The sequence below is a fragment of the Falco rusticolus genome, chromosome 6, assembly GCF_015220075.1.
Source record: "Falco rusticolus isolate bFalRus1 chromosome 6, bFalRus1.pri, whole genome shotgun sequence".
Classification (NCBI taxonomy): Eukaryota; Metazoa; Chordata; class Aves; order Falconiformes; family Falconidae; genus Falco; species Falco rusticolus.
The window spans coordinates 37776389-37797922 of NC_051192.1; the positions used below are offsets into that span (position 1 = coordinate 37776389).

The following is a 21534-nucleotide window of genomic DNA, read 5'->3' on the forward strand; positions in this document are numbered from 1 at the left end:
TACAGAACATGCATCAATCCCTTGTCATGCAGTTACAAACAGGTATTGTGACTGCTAGATGGAAGTGAAATTTTAAATACATAAATACTAATACTGGATGAAAAGAACTTATGAGTTCTTTAAATGAGTAGAGATGGGTTAAGTGTTTTCCTATCAAAAACTTCTGTGAATAGAAACATATATTAGCATTAGTTCATTGAGACAGAGATAAATAATAATTGCTGCAAAGATTCACTATACTGTAATTTCTCTATGTGGTAAAAGGCAATTCTGCATTCCGGTTTCATAGAGAAATTAATTTTTACCTTTTGTAACAAAATGTCCTAGCTTTTGTGAATTGCTAAAGCTTTAGCCCAATATTCAACTCTTGGTTTTAATTACACATGTTCTGGGCAAACAAGAATGGTAATGTTACAGAAGAGAAGAAAAGAAACTTCCTCTATCATTCATTAAGGTTCCTGTTTAGGCAGCAAAGAAGAAAAACAAAAAAAAGGGAAAAAGAACCCCAAAACATTGGTTCTAAAGGGACCTGAAGACACTGATCACCACACAAAAAAACCCGTCATACAGGATCAGAATATTCTCTATTTCTATCTAGCTTAAACCAAATTTTAATGTATTTACATTACATTCAAATCATCTATCTAAGCCGCAGACCTCCGAACTGCACTTATAAGTTAATTTTACATCCGTTAGCTGCTGCTGTTAAGTTCACACACATCAAACCCAGAACACCCTGTGTTGGCAGATCTGCTGTTCGGAGGTTCCAGCACCTTTGTCTCATAAAACATGACCCCAGGCATGACCTCAGGCCTGGTTTACTGTCTACAAAGTACACTGCTTGTCCCAGAACGGTAAACCCAAATGCAGTTCTGTCATTATGAACAGTAGTTATAACTGAACAGCGCTATTCAGGAATATACTGCATTCTTGTCGCATGCAAAATTGTCTGAAGTTGGTGAATTTAACTTAATTAAATTTATTGCCAATTACAAAATGTTTTAATTACTGACTTGGGTATTGAGAAACAAGACAAACAGTCAAACACCCAAAGAAAACACTTTACCTCCCTCTTTGTCTGTCTCAGCTTCGCTTCAGACCCCCTCTCTCTCCTTCCTTCTAGTCCCCAGTCTCCTTGCTTTTGTCATTATGTTACACTCAGTCCATTTGGTAAGGCAATAAATGGGCCAAGAGAGTGGGATCAGTGCAGAGCGGTTTGCTCTTTTTGTCTCTCCTTGTTTCTTACTCCTTTCAACTGCTTTGGTGTTGGTCCTCCACCAGCTGAAGTCCCCTTGGAGACTGTACCTGTACAGCATGGACTCCTCCATGGGTTGTAGTCCCTTCAAAGGTTTACCTCCGCCCACATCTTCTTTTGTGTCCTCGCACATCTCCCATCTTTCCCTTCATGCCTACTGCGTTATCTCCCCTGTATCTCCATTTGTGCATCATTTTGGGTCTCCTGCATCACCTCTGTGCTTCTTTCTGTGTCTTCTTTTCTGCCTCCTCACAGCCCTCCTCCTGTATCTCCACTTGTGCCTCCTGACATGTTTTCCCTTTGTGTTTCCTCCTCTACTTTGGTGTCTCCCATCCCTCGTAGCTACTGATATTTATTAAATATGTTTTTGCAGAGATGCCACATGCTCTACTGTTTGGTTGTCATCAGTACTAGGTAAATAAAACCCACTAAGTTTTAGACAATCTCTTTGAAAGAGCTACTTACAGGTGCATAAATATTAGTGAGAGATGTCTTCATTTCTAAAGAACAGATCCCAAGATTACATACATATGTTCTGTTACATGTATCAATCCCAAAATATGTAGTCTTGTCAGCCAAAGTTCATATTTCTGGAAATTAATTAAATTTGACTTACCAAAACAGAATCAAGTTTTTGTTTCACCTTCTGCATTCTCATTGATGCTCTTGCAACACTGACAAACTGATCTGCTGGAGACATCACTGAACTATTTTGTACAGGAATTTCAGAGAAACTGCTAAAGAACTGTGGCCCTCTTGGTGCAGCTGTGGTAAGTGATGAACCGAGATCTTTTACAAGTTCAGCTTCCTGTTGTGCAACTGTAGAAATAACCAATATTAATGTGTCAGGTGAAGCCTTACGTTGCCACGGGAAAAAAACCCAATTGAATGATAGCTGTTGTTTCGCCAGCCATATCTTCAGTCAAACACCATCAGAATCTGTACTAACAGTGCTATATGGAAAACATGAAAACGACATAAAATTTTCCCCACAGTACCTCATTTCCCCCTAACTCTTCCTGATCACAGTGCCTCCCCCTTCTGTTATCTGTGTTCACTAACCTCTCACACAGAAGTGATATTTTTGTATTGCTTATAAACAAGTGTTCTCCATGCAGATATATCGAAGGGTGGGGAAGAGAAAGGACTTTTTCAAAGGCAAGAAAGTTACAGAGCTTGCACTGAGTTCAAGCCAGCTATTTTACTAGGTACGTTTCACATTTTTTTCGGCCTAGTTCAAGTGAGCTATTATACTCAAGTAAAATTTCAGAAGTTTCTACAGGCATAGCAGACATTCTTAGGAGGTAGCCTGTTCTAGAATAGGATACTTTTGATGAAAGTTGTGCTTGCTGTAATTTAAACAATTTGTTTGACTTTTTCAAATTTTGTACTGTGGTCTCAAGGAACAAAGTTTAAAAAATTCATGAAAGTTTTGTCTAGGACATTCATGAAACTGTTGGTGTATGTAAAACACATACTGTTGGAGTCTTAAAAACTGTGTCAATGACTGAAATTAGTATTACTATATGATTAACTCTTTCAACACTAAGGCAGTAAGACTATCTTCTGAAAGCAAAGCGTGTGCTTTTAACCAAAAAAGGAACAAAAAGTTTAGTAACAGACAATATAGAAAAGACCACAACCTATACAAAAACTTACTGTCATCAGTGACTTAGTTAAGCAGCCAGATGATACAACCAACTACCAGTGTGATATCTGAATGATCTCTAAATACACACACGCATATATATAAACTACCCTATACTTTTTAAAAGCTCACTGTCTGCTGAACAGTCAAAAAATGTTGAAGTTCTCCACCTGAAAAATTGTTCATTGCACTCTAGAATGCAGATATCTTACTGGGTTGAAGTTTAGCACTGAATATTGACTGTGAAGTCATTCCACTTTATTTTCCTGTAAAAGTCAACCAGTTCACCAGACAAACTGTGAGATTTGATATGAGTAATCTCATTACTACGTGTTATTTAAAAAAAACAAATATAAAAAGACAGGATGAGCTTTAGAAATCTATGTTCACTGCAAATATAATTCAAACAAAAATCTGTTACAGATATGCAAAATATATTGCATAATCTGTATCAACATTATTTACTATCTAGATGCAACATGACCTCTGAAACTAAGTCCTTAATTGAAACAATGACATTGCTCAAGCTAACCACAAACACATAAATATCAGAAAAGCCTGCAAAAGACAGTCTGAATTTTATTTTGTATATCAAAACCCAAAAGTTAATCTTGAGTTGTCTCTTTAATCTAAAACAGGGAATAAACGTATCTCTCTCATAATGACACCACAGACGTAACACCTGTTTATTAGAACAATCTGTACTCTCCAATCCATTTCTAGACAGCTTCTGAACATTATTTTGCAAAAGCCAGCACAAAATACTGAGATTTCTATTAAATTATACATGAATTTTCAGAATAGGTGTATTTTCTGGCTCCATAATCCATCTTGATATTGAAAAGCGGCTTTTAAATATCATACATAGGCAGCATCATACAAATAGAGTGCAATAAAAATCACACAGCATGACATACAATAACATTTAAACTTAAGATTACAAGGGACCTCTGGTGATTGGCTGGGTCAAAGCCCCTGCTCAAAGCCGGGTCACCTACAGTAGACTGCTCAGTCACGTCCAGTTTGGTTTTGGTATCTCCCAGGATAAAGATATGTATTATCATCAAATAACTGTTTCCTTTTTCCTTCAAAAGAAGTACAAATATTAGCAAATCACTTCTGAAAATAAAATATTTATGGGCGTGTAACAAGAAAATGTGTACTGTACCTTTATAATCATAAATGTATGCAAGAATTGGCTGGTTTTGACCAAAGGCACAAAATAACACCATGTGTTCATGTGGATGAAAGGCGACATCACGAAGTGGAGATGTGAAGGGGAGTTCAGAATATATGGCCACCTGATCTCCTACAGAAGTGAAATATGATTAATTTGGAAATTAACCATGGAAATATATTTGATACAGCAAAACAACAGTTGGTTAGAGCTTGTATTACTACAGGGCAGTGACTGCCACTGTAAATACCCTTCAGTCAATTTCATTCTTGAAAGTTAGTATTTTGTATAAGACAAAAAATATTGCATGCTTTTAAGTTACTGAGAAAAGTTAGTGCTGTTCCAATAGTTGCAGGAAACCCCAGAGGATGCATCAGGTTAGCAGAGTTCTTGTTCTGATAAGCACATTCTGGAAAGGTGGCGTTCCACAGTACTTGTGCTTGCATTTTGCCAGATAGCTATCTTAGCTGTGGATTTCAATTATATAGCACTGACAATAGCAGTGAAAGTTGAGCAGAAAATAAATAAAAATAGCTCTTCAGCTGATGGCGTTATGAATGTAAGTACAGTGTGTAAGCAAGTCAAAGTATGATGAAAACATACTAGTAACAAAGTTCCTCCTCCCTCCTTTTATTCTTTTTTAAAGTTTTCAGATTAATTATGTAGTGGCATAGATGTAAGCTAATATAGTTGGAAACATGGAAAGAAATTAAAACCAGAACTGTTTGTTAGCTGCCAGTTTTAAAATATTTACTTCTTCCTTTTTAAAAATTATTTAGATAATTGGAGACAGAATATAATGTCATCTAAATCAAGGACTGTATCCTGCTTTCTACTGTTATTTTTGTCCTTTTTACCTCACTGCACAATAAAGATGACAAACTATTATCTTACATTTACTTAATATTTTTCCAGAAAGATTTTGGTAGCTATTTTGAAATTACTACATTTGGGGAATAATTCATGAAGAAACCTTATATTATTCCTAAGGCCAAAAGCACTCAGTCTCTGACCACCCTTGGGAAACAGATGAAGTGTTCCTCAACAAAAGCCTAACTCCCAGATCCAAAAACCACAACAGATAGACTGAGTTGAGTTAAAACATTTTTCTGTATTCTGTTTTAAGACCTTCATCCACATGTAAAGAATTGTAGAACACAAAACGCTGAGCCTCAGGTGCTCTGTTCCTGCTGGATATTCCAAATGCTACATCTGCCTATTCATTTCCTCTAGAGAACTAAATCTTAGAGATTAATAATAGCTATTTAAAAGGTGGAGATAAGGCTTCAGGATTAAAGAACATCTATCCTGAAGTTTTATTCCATATAAAAAATGTTTCAATAAAACTTACAAAACCCTTTCCCCCTCCACCTTGACAACCTGGCTTAAGACCAAAAATAATCAATTACCTGTTTCTGGATTCCAAACATAAGCCTTTCCATCTTCACTTCCAGAAAACAGGAACGTACCACATGGTGTTAAGGTGCTGTGAATCTTTTCTCTGTAATTTGTGGCACCTATGTATTTCTTTGTAGCCAAACTAAAAATAAAGAATAGTTTGCAAATGTAGCAGATACTTTCAGAATAGACAATCTAACTTTTTATGTGTCAGTGCTCAGAAAAATCAATACACCTTGCATCCCAAATAGACATCTAAGCACCCACCTTTTGCAGAGTGCAATGTTTACCCTTTCTTTTCCCTGGCTTTCCTAATGCACCTTAAATTATAGATGAAAGTATACATTCTTGTTTTTCAGCAGGAAATGGAAATACCCAGATCTAGATGTAGTAATTTGCATTTTCTTAATCCTTGGCTTTGCAAAAAATAGGGAAATTGGCACTATTATATCAAGTTCTGCCAAAAAAAGTTTTCATTATGCTACCTTGATTACATCCCAGTAGTGTTTAAATTTATCCAACAGCTCTCTTTAGCTCTTCAGACTAATATCTCCTTGGTTAGGAAACCAGCAGTAGAATCAACAAATTTCAGACATCAATGTTTATTTACTACTAATATTAGTATTTTTAATATGATTTTGCAACATCGGTATCCTATTCATTTTTTTCAGTGAAACACTATTGGTCAGTACAGTAATAAAGACCTACTAATGAACTACTGCCAGTTTGTAGGCATCAAGCTGGGGAGAAACTACAAAAGGATTTAAAGAAGCCCCTTACAAGCTGGCTTATGCTATCTTAAACATGAGGCACAGCTTGGAAAGAGATATGAAAGTTCAAAATGAAGACTAATACAGCAGTAATACTACAATGCAGAATTTGAGGCAAGAAGAACGGCAACAGGCCATGATAGCCCTCAAAGACAAGTAATTTTGAAACATGTTACTGCAGAAACAGTGGAGGTACGCTGGGAAAAGTGCAGTGCAGTTAATATGACAGGAGTATTGTTTCTAACAATATTCTGAATAAATATACCCTAGATATAATTGTATTTGGCAAGCAAGAGAAAAAGATGCTTTAATGATCACAGTGCAAGACCATATTAGCCCAAATATGAGTTTCAGCTGCGTGAGTAAGAAAGATAGTATCTCTGAGATGTCATGTAGAAGAGCTCTGCAAGATGTAAAACTAACCTGCACATGAAACCCTAAGGAGAGGTCTGAACCAAAACCAAACCTCTGATCACATACCTGAGTGACAGGACAGCAGCATTATCCAAAAAGATCAAAAAAGTAAGTAGAAGGAGGAAAGTTAAGAACACCTAGCTGTCAATACAAGTGAATTGTGTTGATCTGTGACCTCCACCCCCTCTTTTCTCATGCAGGGAATGAACAGTTAATGCTGACGCGTAAAATTATCACTGCTGGGTATCTGACCCTGTGGTTTATTGACAGACTTAAGCCAATGTAACTGTGGGATGCGGGCAAAGCAGCAGTCCTGCTACTGTCCTCTCCACCCTTATTTTCCCAGGCTCTCCCTCATTTCTTCTCTAGTGTTTGGGCAGCTATCAGATGAGATTGATCTGATAGTTGATTAAAATGAAAATTAATCATTTGTATTTGTAGGCTGATTTTTAGTTGGATCAGTTCACTGATCTGACTTAGCCCGCATCAAAAGATCTCTACAGCTGATAAAAAGGAAATGCTAGGAATACATGGCCATGGGTGTGGGAGATAGGAGGAGATGGTGTCTCCTATGGATAAAATGGCCTAAAGAAATTGTGAAACTGCACACTATATTAACCCTTTCTGGGAGATTAGTATGCATGTCATTTTTTTTTCTCTCAAACTAAAACACTCTACCCTTTCTAGGAATGGTAGTGATAGAAAAACCCTATCTGCCTCAAAAACTACAGGCTTCCACTGTTAATTCACCAATTTCAAGCTTCCATTGAGTGGATAGTTTAGCCTTCTAACATGGTCATTATAATTTATCATTTACAATAAAAGATGAAGAGTGCACTATAAGACTGGAAAGTCTTCAGCTAGTTCAAACATCCAACCCAAAAGAATCATAGAACCATTTAGGATGGAAAAGACCTTTAAGATCATAGAGTCCAACTGTTAACCCAGGACTGCCCAGTCCACCACTAAACCATGTCCCTAAGTGTCACATCCACACGTTTTTTAAATAGCTCCAGGTATGGTGACTCAACCACTTCCTTGGGCAGCCTGTTCCAAAGCCTGACAACCCTTTCGGTGAAAGAGTATTTCCTAATATCCAACCTAAACCCCCTTGGTGCAAATTAAGGCCATTTCCTCTTGTTCTATCACTTGTTACTTTGGAGAAGAGACTGACCCCCCCTTGCTACCTCTCCTGAGAGACAGTGTGTGTGTATGTGTATATATATGTGTGTGTGTGTACCACACATAAAAGTATATTCTAAAAGAATGTAGTTTCTCATGCTATGAGAGTGGAAAGGTATTTTCCACAGGTTATTTCATGTAGAAAACTAGGGGCCTTTAATCTTCTGCGTGGCAAGCGGATGAAGGGAACCCATGAAATTAAGAATGAACCATATAAAATAAGCATTCATATCTTTGACGTGACTTTCCAGAAGAGAATGTTCAGGTGCATCTTATCAATGGGTGTAACTGATAGGACTGAGACTCTTCACGGTTTCACCCAGTGAAAGGACAAGAGGGAACAGACAAAAATTGAAATATAGGAAATTCCATTTGAAATTAAGAAAAAAAGATCTCTTATTTTGAGAACAAACACTACAGCATGTTGCTCACAGAAGCTGTAAACTGTCCATCCTTACAGATATCCAAAAAACAACTGGACAAAACTCTTGAGTAACAGGCTTTCATACTTTGATTGTTGGGGTTGGACTGGACACTCTCCAACCTCAATGACTCGAGTGATTCTGCAATCCCCTTGTTTTTTATTGTAGTTTATTACAAAAGAATCAAGCTCATAATTTTTATTTTCATTTTTAATAGTTAAGTTAAAAATATTTCACTGCCTGCTTAATATACCATATATCACTGCATTTTTCAGTATTTATGATGACAAGCTTCATTCCATTTTATCATTAAAACACTCTTCCCCAGTCTTAACAATGAGAAAATAACACACAAACACATGTCATAATTTCAAAGTTATTATCAAGCCCAGAATGCATTTTTAAAAGTTAATTCAATCTTCAGGAGACTAGTGCCTTTTCCTTCATGCCACCTTAAACTCCCAAGTAATCTAGTAATTTTTGGATATTCTATTCTAAAAGACTTACCCAATATCACACAAAAGGTCTGTAATACAGCAGTATTTTGAAACCATTTCCTAACCCTAATATTGCTATCCTTGATTATTAGGACATCTTCTCCAGAACTATACATTTAATAGTTTTATGTACTTTATTTGCCCAAGTAAATTTTAAACCAAAAAGGAAATACACACTTCTCGCCAAAAGTCTACTTACATTCTGAGATCCATGATTCTCACAGTACTGTCTCTGGCATGTATTAATAAACGCCTTCCATTTGGATGCACCTCCAAATGATTTATTGGTGTTCCTTTAATATCATTTTCTTTTATTTCCTACAGAAAGAAGGAAAATAAGGTAAAAAACAAACAAACAAAGAACTTTCTGTTTTAAAACTCATGTTTTTACAAATCATTACTCATTTTTCTCTTGCATTACTCTTTTTCTGCCTACTTCATTCTATTTGGTTAAGGAAAACATTTGTTCCTTTATTAAGGCATTACATCCTAAGCAATCAACTTTTCAGAACCACAAGGCAGATTCTGCTGTGACTCTGAACTCTTGAGACACAGTTGATGAGAGAAGTGCTGACTCAACATTAAGCCTTTCAGGTATGAACAGGTGATTTGTAAAGCCTGTGGTCTATTTTATTGTTGCCTCTAGAGAAAAAACTTATTGCAATAGTATTTATCTGTTAATACAATGCTATTAAAGCTCAAGCATTTTCATATTTTACATACAAAAAATTAAAGTTGTAAAACAATTCAAAAGTTTTAAGTCAATGAATCACAGCATATACTATCAGCACTTTCGTGCTGTTATTTAAAGGAAATACACCTTTTCAGTTAAACAAAACAACTATAAAAAATTTGAACTCAAATCAAATTACTAGATTTGGAACATTTCACATAAAAATGATGACACTAGTTTAAGAAACCTATATACCTTATCAATCCTCCATTGTTGAAACAGGTGTTGAGAACTTCCTTTGACAGATGTATCCCAAACTATTATCAGTCCTGAACTATCTCCTGAGAACATGTGGAGCCCTGTGAAATAATGTCTTATCAGCAGAATACCACACAAAAGAACTAACACAGAAAAGGACGCATGAACAAGAAAACCTTTTTCTGTTATTTCTGTGAATAGGCAAACACCAATTCTTTCTTCTCTTTTGCTACGATACACTCAGTGTAAATACGTTTTGCTCAAAACGCGTGATGTAAGTTGATACCATAAATTTGGATTCAGCATGCAAGTCAGATACTGGAGTGCAGAATATTCTTTTTTTTCATTTTTACTCATATTCTGAAACCAACAAAAAGTGAGCGTTTATAGCTCAATGAGCTTCACATGATACTCAGATTCTTGACCTATACGTTCACTGAGCATCTTGCACAAGAACAAATACTGTTTTCCAACAGTTGTTCTTAAATTAAGCACAAATATTTGTTCTTTATAAAAATGCAACTCTTTCCTCTTTGTAGTACCTACTCCAGTGAATACCTCCAAAAATGAACCACCTAATTACTAATGATGCCACCAATACCAGAAAGTCAAACACAAGTATTTTATTCATTCACCAGTCTTCAACTTCCCACTCTCCACTAGTACGTGTCAGTACCTCTCAATCACTTTTCTGCTGTTAATCTACCAGCTAACATTAGTCACAATAGTAAAATCTGTCCTTTTCTGTCAGTTTTTCACATTCTCTGTCAATGTTGAGAAGTTCACCACCTTCCCACTTCTTCAGTCTAGCATTAAAAGTCTCACAATCTAACTACTGCTGCTCACTATCTTCGTATTGGCAACTTTGAATGACAACATAGTGGAGCTCTTTGCTACTGTTCTGATCATGCGATCATGAATCATACTGTTCTGAAGTTCTGTTCTGAGAGTTCTCTAGAAGCTAGTTTCAGATTTCCTGCTTCTGTTTTTAAGTTAGTACATAATTCTTCCACCTGGAAGAATTCTAGCCAAACCTGCTTTTTTTCCAGCTTACCTCTCTACGCTAACTGCTAGGCTTTCCACCTGCATCCTCATGCATTTGTCTCCTCCGAACAGGAGCATCTGTGCTTTACATTCTGCAGATTCTTGCTGCAATACATACAAAACATTAACTAACTAATAATAGCTAGTTGTAGGGACAACAAAAACTAAACCATGACCAAAATTTGCCCAGTCATCATTGCCTGATCACTACACATTTTTTTGCCTGTCCTTTCTACACTTACTTTTTGTGATTACTCTCCATCTATATCAGGGATTGTGTGTCCCTTTGTGGTCATCCAAATAAGGCATCAAACTAACATATTCATTACGAACACAGCTAAAAATATTCTAATCTATTACAGCATTTTACCTTGCCTCTATGAAATAAAGCAAACTAGGAATGCTCAAGTTGGTCTTCAAGTGAAGACTATTTGAAAAAGTAATACTAAGCACGTACCTTCTGCATCAAAACAAAGCGTGTTGATGAAACTTTTGTGACCATCAAGCTCCTGCAGCAGTTGCCCATGGATTTCTTTCACATTTGCATTCCAGATTCTAATCACTGCGTCATAACATCCTGTCACAACCAAGGAGTCAGCAACTGGATGGTACTTTGCAGTGTAAACAAATGAAGGATGAGGGAAAACTCTCACTGCAGAAGCTGCCTGCATTTCTATTTTCCACATTCTAAAAGGAAAGAATGTGAGGATATCCACTGTAGAAAGCAATCACACACAGGTATAACTGAATACCGTATTTTGTGATATTGGTTCTAGAGGCAAATGCTAGCAAACACTTGCCAACACCTATTTATCCTACCAATTTGTTCCACCTATATTTAATATGGTACTTTCTAACAAGACTTAAGATACAGTTACATAGTACTCTGTCTTCAGAGTACATTCATGACTACTTACTCATTTAATGGACATTTTAAAATACTGAAAAAATTCCATGGAATGGATCAGTTTCTTTCTTTCCAAAGTTATAACCAAATTATTAAGACCTTCTGGGGAATCACTTATTTAAATAAATGGTAGAACAAAAAACCTGCAAAAGGAACATTTAGGACCACTAAATATAAATAAAATCCACAAAAAGTTTTAAAATAACCATTACCTCCCACATATGATTGTGATCTCAAGGATGTTTTCTTCACATAAATTCAGTTCTTACAATTAATTTATTTCCTATCCTTCACCACCCAGAGCTGTAAGATCAGATTTTTCTTAGGAAGTGTTTTTTGTTTGATGCTATACGTTTTATTATTGAGCCTTCCCCAGACATGAGTCCATAAAGAATGGAATGGTACCTGGATCATGAAATACAGGTGGGCACATTTCAGGGTGCTCAGTTACAGTATGCAATTTAATTGTTTGACTGCCACCCCTCCAGGTGGGGTAACTACTTCTGGTGGCTAATGAAGAATTCTAAGCTTACTCTGAGGTGAGTTCATTACAAAATTGCAATTTCTTAGAGTATTGCAACTAACTTGCAACTTAAGGTGCAAAGTTCACAAGGAGCCTACCTATCTTTTATAATGATTTTGCTCTAACAACATAAAAGTTAATTTATTGTTCACAAATAACGTGGGACTAAAGCTTGGGAAGGCTCAAGGGTAACGTAAAACACTATATAAAAAAGAATTCACATAAGTTCCCAAATTTCCCTCCAAATTGCTTTAGAATTTAGCCTGAGAGATGATCCAAGTAATAAACAGATAATGACTTTAATTTTGGTCCTCATCCTTCAGTTCTACCATAATTCAAGAGCAAAGTGCTCCCAAAGTGAAAGGGAAAAAGAAGAAACTCCTTGCCTAAATTAAGGCTTTTTTAAGGAGCTTAAGGCAACGGACAATAAATACAGGAACTAATAACTCGTACAGTGACTATGCATAGTACACAGAAGAAGAGGCAGACCACTACAGTTTCAATTTGCTGCCAAAAATTCAAGAATTGAGGAACAGCTAGGCCTTCTTATAGGCAACAAATGACTGAATCCGGTGTTTACTTCAATATAAAAAAAAAATATCTTCATTTGATCGGCTTCCAAATAAAAAAAATGGGCTAAGCTCTTAAAATACTCTTTTCATGCCTAAATATAAACAGCAAAAAACAAAACAGTTCCACACATACAATACATCATTTAACAATACTTCTGGCATTTCAATTATGCAACTGCCCATAGCATTACTGCATTGCATAACAGAAACAACAGATAGGGATCTGAAGAGCTAAAAAACAAAACAAAAAAACCAAAAACCCTCCACCCTACAAAAAATTATGAAGTTTCTCAAAATAAAATTGTGCAGTATCACAGCTGTATTTTCTTGTATTTCTACAGTTTCGAGGGTTTTGCTTTAAAATATTAATTTGTTCAAGGTTTAAACATTAACACTGCATTGAAGTACACTTTTTAATTGTAGAGGAAAAAGTGCACATATTCAAGTCTCAGAAATAATACTATCAAATCTCATTTACACCAATTTACATTGAATTATTTAAGTATCCAAAAACTAGGGGAAAAAATTTTAAAATTACATACATATGTACAGTGTGGCAAATTTATATGCATAACTTGAATCTTAATCTTTCAGCTTCCTGTCTCATGTTTAAATTTGAAAACTTAACATTACATTAATAATATGGCAATTTCTCCAAGGACAGAGTATGCCAGCTGTCTCAGTGACTTCCTGAAATCTAAACTTTTTGGTCATTTGCTGCACTGTACAAAATGTGACAGTTTTTGGAAAAGCTTTGCTTTCAAATACATATACATTAGAAACCAATGTATTAAACACGGCGTGATTAACTCCATCACAATTTTTATATTTACACTGTATCAAACCTTTAATTAAAACATTGTAGCAGTTTGTAGTAAGACATGAAATTGGACCACTTTCTTTTCTGCTTCTGATGCTGCCAGAACACCTTCATCATACTCACCTGACAGTGCCATCAGAGGATGCAGTAAGAAGGTATTGATTGTCTTTTGACCAACAAAGATCATACACTATGTTAAGGTGACCATAAACTTCTCTCAGGAGCCGTCCAGAAGGAATATCATACACTAGTGAAGTTTAAATACAAAAACATTTTTTTTAAAGTATTTACAATAAATTATATGCAATTATTAGTGCGAAGTTTAGTTTAATCTTAGGCGGAGTTTTTGCTAGCACAAGTCAAGTTTCTTTATCTTCTCATTTTCAAAGAACAAGATCAAATAGTTGCTGGATATGCATGGATGGCATGCATATACTTCCATCTAGTGGTTCATGGATGTCACAGATGTCTTAGCCCCTAAGAAACCCTTAAGAAACAACCTACTTGCTTTAAATTATTAGAACCAGATTAAGATTATAATTTCTATTTATTTTTTAAAAAAATATTGACAGGTACACGACCAATCTTTGAAATAGATTAATACTGAGATCATTTTCTGGGGCTGTTCCTTGCATTTAAACATTGAAATAATTTTTGTATACTTAAAATACTGTTCTCTCTGAATCTCAATATTCTTATGGAGGATTTAAGAACTGTGAAGAAGCAGTCCCAAGTATGAGTAATAAGGAATATTTGTAGTTCCAACAGAAATGGACCATGGAAGACAGATGCTGCCAGTAGTCTGTCTGGAGATGACAATATTGTGGGTATCTCAACTTTTCATGACAAAAAGTATGCATGTGCAGTGGGGGCTGGAAAAGTTATTTTACTTTAAAACTTATTATCAGAAAACATGTTCTTTAGGCAAACTGATTTAGTATTTCCATTAGACCTCTGCACAGAAACAGTGGGATTTCATACCGTTAAACTGTGTATACACTACCACATAAGAAAAGCTAATTCTGGCCCTGGTAACACAGAAAGAGCATTTTCCTCAATGCTTTTCGGTGCACACAACAATTTACAAAACATGCTTTAAAACCCCACAATTTAAAATTACATCTCTTGCCCTTTAATGTCAAAACTACATGAGTTATAAGAAAAAAACGCCAAACATTTTAAACTTACAAGCAATGGGATAGCCATTCCTTCCTGCACATGCTGCTGCCAGTGTTCTCCCATCATGAGAGAAGCGAATACAGAAACAGCCCATATCTCCACCTCGCAGTGAAAACAGATGCTTGTTCGGTATGCGGCAAGCCTAGCTTTTCAGGCAAGAATTGGGATAACACAGTTATGAATATTAACTACCCAATGCTTAAAACATTCTGGGTTGCTGTCACGCAACAAGTTTTAAAAAGCTACTAACATCTTAAGGGAATTTAAAAGAAAAATTCAACCTTATAAACAAAGACAGTTCTGCTGCATAACTTGGGCCACATCTAGTTTGCCCCATTTTTACAGACAACTAGCAAGTTTTAAAAACCTAAGTAAATGTAAGATTGAATTAAATTTCCTTAATCTTAAGAAGCTCTTAAAGATTACTATCGCCAATAATAGAAGCTGTAGAGTTAAGACTGTAAGTCAAGCTTCTTTAAGGAGTCTAAGCACAACTTTTATAAACTTAATGATTGCAGAGTGAACTCAAGACGACTAAGTACAGGCACTCAAACTTTCGGTCTACCAAATCACCTTTAGCATTCCTCATCTGTATTTCAATTCCTGATTTTTTTAAGCATAACTGGAGATGAAACATTTTTTAAAACTGCACAGGTATTATAGTCCCCCTTCCTCTCTCCTGAAGTATTTCCTCTTTTTCACCCAAGGGCTTTTTGTCCAGAACTAAATTCAAAGGGCAATTCAAATATGCAGAGTAGTTATACGATTATTTAACCTAAACCCGATTTACCTTTACAAATGAAACATGAGTATTAACAGATTCATATGCATTTCATATTTAATTAATATATCAAATAATTCATAATTCTGTAAAACATTTTGGAAAAATAACTTCATCTATCTATATCTATGGAAACATACAACTGTATTGTGGTTCTTTAAAAAGATAACTTAGATTCAAAGGCAAAAATTAAATGTATAAAAAGGAAATAATAATTCTGAATGACTATTCATTTTTAAGCAAGCATATCTGCTTTAATATTCTTTGGCTAACAGGCATGCCAAATCACACTACCCTTACTGACACTTTTTCACAAGACAGTGCATCACAAAATACATCATTGTTGCTACTAAAGCTCTCCAATATTTACATGGACTGCTTTAAGTATAAGTGAGCTGTCAAATGTCATTTCTATGACGGCAGGTAAATATTCTTAGGATCATATTTCTCTTAGTTTCAATTACACACTTATATTCAGAACGGCAACTTTCTGAAAAGTAACAAACATTAACATAAATATAGGTATCCTGCCATTTTTGGTAAGAAAATTTCCATTGTAAAAACAGACTCATCTATTCTTTGCAATTTTATTACTGTTAGCAAACATTACTGGCAAATAAAATTAAGTCCACGTACATTTATGTGTTCTTTTTAAAAAGATCTGTACAAGGAGTACAGTATGGAATCAAAATAAAGTTCAATATTCTTTGGTAACAAGTCTTTATGTTATATTATTCAGTTTTTGATAGAACCATGAACTCATGCTAATGCCACTCTACAGAATAATATGAAATCACTGCATGGACATTCTATATATAGTTGCAAAAATATTACCGTTTTATGGTTGCTTATTTCCATTAGCCAGAGTGACCTAGGAGGTAGGATGAAGTCAGCAAGAACCTTCTTAAGAAGGTTCCTCAATTAAAGTTCCTTCTGTTATACTGTAAAAATAACTTTAACGGAGGGAATTAAAACAAAACAAACAAAAAAAGAAAAAAAAGAAAAAAGCCCAATCACAAAACAAACAAAAAAATATATTTCCAATCAAGCTGAAATCTGAGATTTGCTACCTTAATTCCACTGCTTGAACAGCCCTACACTTTCAAATTCCTAGACAAATCTGTCGAGAAAAATACCTGACCCAGGAAAAAATGGTTAAATCGGTCACATTTGGTAAAGAAGATAAGCATCCACTACTACGTTTGAGAGTTCTTTATGTTTTTTATTTTGTTTATTTCTTTAAAAAAATTGATTTAATTAATTACTTGCTTCATAATAGCTATATGATAAAAATAAAGTTATAAAAAGACAGTCGATCTTTAAATTATTTTCCTTTAAAAAACATTTCACCTGTCCAGGCAATCTTGTCCATTTAAATGGTTCCTTTTTCTCCTCTGTAAAAGGTTCATGTGATTTTTTAGATCCATCTCTCTGAAGCTCACACAGTGCTGCACTACTTTGTTCCTGCTGAACAGCTATCATAGAGCGGAAAGAAGGAGCAACCTTAAGGGAAACAAAAGTAACTATCAGGAAAAAGTAGTTTTAAAATTTTAATTTCTGAAAAGATTAAAAGGTACTTTTTTAACTTCAAATGTATTGCATTATTACAGCTGAAAAGTAGAGACTGGAAAAAGCTTAATACACATAAATTGCATAGCAAACACTAACCAGCAAGTCAGAAAGTAATCTGAGCTTTCAAAGTTGTCAGTCAGATGGTATTAAAGATTTTTCAAATAATGGATACTTTTCTATTTTTATTAACTACCCAGGCCAGTGAAAATCAGTAATACTCTACTACCTGGTGAAGGTGTTGTGTTAAAATAAAAATAAAAAAAAAGAAAAAAAGAAGAAGAAAAAAAAAAGCATTTCAGCACATACATAGTTCCAGTGACATTAATCTACCACCTTCACATCAAAATACTGCTTTGGCAACAAAACCCATTCATGATACCAAAAGATATTACCAGCGTTATGTATTGAACAAACCATGTTCAACTACTGCAAAGCAAAAAGGACTGACATTTGTGATGTTAATCCTGGGTCAAGCATATATACTTTCCAAACTTCTGCATTTACTGAACTTTACCTACAAGTTACACCAAGCCTGAAAACACAGTAAGCCTTAATGCTGTGAAGCAGCCTGGCAGCCCCATGACGGAGGGGGACAGAGGCCATTAAGAGGCAGCTGCAGTTCTGATCAGTATCACTAAGACAAGTTCAGAAACACATCTGAATACCAGGCAAAATTAGTTCTCATCCCAGCTGACAGTTGCTAGGTATCCATTTCAGGGTGAATAAATGTCTAGGTTCCTGTGACTAAAAAGGGAGGCTGGACACCTACTATGCTAGTAGAAACCAATTTAGGAGCTTGAATCAGTTGTCGACACATAGATGTCTACTTCCATGCAAGATGCTGTTTTATCTGAGACATCTATTTTCATATCTACCGGCCCATGCAAGAAGTATGGGATATCTGGGCCCTTCTAGAGAACCAGGAAACAAGGCAGGATCTGTAAGAGATCTTGAATAGAAGCACAAATCTATGCATAGAAAAACGTATCATGCCATGGCTCTTATCTGGAGCTCAATCCCAGCCTTGGCAAGTCGGGCGTTTATCAGAACAAGAATGAAATTGTATCAGTAGCCAATAGATTCAAGTCAAGCACAGCTCAGAAAGTTGCCCACTCATCACATCACTTGAACTGCACAGACAACTGTAAAGTAGGGGCAGCTGTAAACCAGTGATAGCACCTAAACATAGCAGGAAAACACTTAGACCATGGAGAAGACAGGCTCAGAAAACTTCCAAAAAGATGAAGCACAGCTGCTCAAGGAAAGCACACAGAATTCTTAAACTACCTCAGCAGCTGACTGAGCAAGAGATGTGCAGATATTCCAGTATACAATTAGAAAAATGTCCCAAAACCATAAGAACTAATCCCACAGATTAGTTTGGGTTTGTAACACATCTAAGAAGGCTTCCACAGATTAAGAAAGACTTAAAACAGCTGCAAATACACATGGAAAATTATGTAATAGAACAATGTTGTACTCACATTGTAGAACAATAAATGCTGTATTTATTTTGAATACACATCTCTGCGCATTCCAATGTAACCCTGTCTCTAAAGAAGTTTTCATTTGAGAAAAAAAACCCAACTCATTATAACTTGAGGGTGCAGGGAATCAGAGTTAAGTGACTTACAACTTCTCTCACTTACAGAATTTACACACCTGCATGAGTCCAGTGACTTAAAATGCCATTTCTCTAATGAGAAGGAATATCAAACTTCAAGAAAGAACCCTGAAAGTTTTCTGTAATTGGCAAAATATGAAAAATTGCAGATGTGAAAGTACACCTATTTTTCAAATATAGCTATGAAGGGCTGAGTTTGGAACACAACTTAAGATGCGAAGTTACTATACCTAGTTATATATTAGTTATTTTATATACTGCATATAAGTGCAGCTTTTCTATACAAGCATACAAATACACACACTCACATGCTCTAGCTAGCTACTAGTTCCTACAGAAAAGTCTGCATATTTGTAAATATATTTATATATTATATATTTCACTTACATGATCTGGCAGTTTTATGCCTCTTACAGTTACATATAATGTTGATGGGTAACGCTTTCTAGGACATTTTACCCACCAGTCATAAATCTCAACAACATTCGAATGCGACTTGGTCCTTGGAGGAGGGTAATATAACTGCAGGCGGAGTTTTCCATCAATGTTTAGAACTCCATTTGCACCTACAAGCTGGAAGGGTGATCAAAAAGAGGAAAAAAATGTGTTACATTAACATAAAAGTAGCAACAGTAATTATTTCTATTATCTTAAACAACTACAGTATACACTCTTGAAATCCACTTCCCATTGGGAAAATACACTATCCCTAAAAGTGGTAATGAAGTAAACACCCTCAGGATCAAATCACTAAGATTAAGCTTAGATTGCAGCCTAGTTTTGAAACATGCTTTATATGCACAAAAGAAATATCCTGTCTGTGGGAAGACCTCTGCAGTACCACTTTCTTGGTAATTACTACTTGCTGGAATCACCTAAATCTCAAAGGACTCTTCAGATCTGCCCCTTTTGAACTCTGCAGCAAAGGGCATTGGTAAGGCTTTGACTCAGAGGAGAAGATACAGCAAAACATCACTCTTTCTAATTCAGACTTTCAATCTTTCCAATCTTTCTTACTCAGAGAAACTAAGAATTCTCCCTACTGAATGAAAGAACTAGTGTACTTACCGTGATTAATACTGACTACTGTTCATCAGGACATTTCTACTTTCACTGGTACAAATGAAAGAATAATGCAGACAGATGCAGTAGGAATGAAGAACAGGTGACAATTTCATTTGTATTTATTTACGAGTTGGAAATGCATCCTTCCCTTTGTTCTGGAGTAGGGTTTACTGGATGCCTGGATGCACAGTTCCCACCAGTTATACAGCCCAGACATGGAACAGAGGTCTGGTATCCCAGTCGATTCATCCTGGGCAGAGCTGAGGAGAGACTTTGTATGGAATGATATGGGGGTCCCTCTCTCTTCCCCTAAACATGCATTCCATTATCTTCTCCTCTGTTTCTTATGTTGGGGACTGCTCAATGGCTGTCAAGATCTACCATTCACAGGGGTAGGTGTAAATCCTTTGGCAGATTAAAGCTTGTCAGCTCTCAAAGGCCAAATTGGCACATTCAAGTCTCTCCTAAAAGGGTAAAAACGTTCATGACATGCTGGCAAAATTATCTGTACCTCATTGCCGCAGCACTTTCATGCAACTAAAAATGACAAGCATTTTATAATTAGACTTGGGACTCTTTTTCAAAGACTGGCCAACTGAAAATGTCACCAGAATACAGAATAGCTGAGGTACAGAAATTAGTGGATTTGTCATTTTCTTTGTGGACACAATCTCACGAACACACAGAAAACCCTCAAAGAAGACATCCTCCTGTAGTTTATGAAAAAAAAAAAATTCATGCATCTTTTATACTTTCTTGAAAAATACTTAATCTTTACTGTCAAGCTTGTTACTGTGAATTTTATCAGGTGAAGGAAGAGGTAAAGGAGAGAACAGCCAAGCAACTGAGGATTTGTTTTTCCATCTCTGTTGCCTGGAAATATTAAAAAAATGTTTTCCCACTTAGTACGGTTAGCATCTTTGAGACAACTGAATAAAAAGATTTATAAATTTTGTTTCATTTAAACATTTGCAATACCTTTAGAAATGCCCAACAGATTTTTCGGAAACCACATTCCCGAACTTGCACATCAGAGTTGGCTCTCACTTCATCCATACTTAGAAAATCAAGGATCTGAAAATATTGGTAGGAATATAAATATATTTTTAATTAATATATACCTCATGATAATTAAAAAAATACTGCTTTAAATATGCTAGATGTGATTCACTAAATTAAGCAGATTTCAGTTTTAAGCAATTATAACAGACTTCTTCCACGCAAGTACACAATCAGAAAGAACACATCCTTATGCATTTACCTGATGATTGTTTATTAATTGCTTTAAAAGAAAAGAACTTAAGTCTGGTCTTAAAAAAGTATTCTTGCTTTCCTTCTGTCTCAATGTGTAAATTTCATAAATCCTACATAGTTCACAAATCTGAGAGCCAAAAGCAGCTGCATGTTAATGTAGCTGGAAAATGGCAGTCGAAGAGTTAGTTTTCATTTCCTAGCTTTATCACTTATGTCATAGAAAGGTTTGGGTTGAAAAGACCTTCAAAGACCATCTAGTCCAACCCCCGCTACCATAGGCAAAGACATTTTCACTAGATCAGGCTGCTCAAAGCCCTGTCCCATCTGACTTCAAACACTTCCAATGATGTCCGAAACATTCTTCATTTTTCTAGTCAGTGACCAGAATCTTCTTATATTTGGGCACTCCTGGAAGTTTATTTGGCATACAAAAAAAATCCTTGGAACCAAGCTTTTTTCAAACTGCTATTTCATAAACCATGCTGAAGTCAAATGCATG

General features: G+C 35.6%; 1 protein-coding gene across 3 annotated transcripts in view; it reads right to left on the reverse strand.

Moving 5' to 3' along the window:
• Positions 1-21534, reverse strand: part of AHI1 (Abelson helper integration site 1) — a 119815-nt gene that overhangs the window by 81112 nt on the left and 17169 nt on the right. For all 3 annotated transcript variants that reach the window (XR_005104909.1, XM_037391994.1, XM_037391995.1), the window contains exons 8-18: positions 20760-20855; positions 19104-19289; positions 16871-17023; positions 14749-14881; positions 13684-13807; positions 11196-11425; positions 9692-9795; positions 8963-9081; positions 5490-5620; positions 4072-4212; positions 1872-2074 (exon numbers count right to left, since the gene is read on the reverse strand). Coding sequence is in view for 2 of the 3 variants with exons in the window: in XM_037391994.1 (XP_037247891.1) it covers positions 1872-2074; positions 4072-4212; positions 5490-5620; positions 8963-9081; positions 9692-9795; positions 11196-11425; positions 13684-13807; positions 14749-14881; positions 16871-17023; positions 19104-19289; positions 20760-20855 (1620 nt within the window). In the remaining variant the exon portion in view is untranslated. The remainder of the gene's footprint in view (positions 1-1871; positions 2075-4071; positions 4213-5489; positions 5621-8962; positions 9082-9691; positions 9796-11195; positions 11426-13683; positions 13808-14748; positions 14882-16870; positions 17024-19103; positions 19290-20759; positions 20856-21534) is intronic.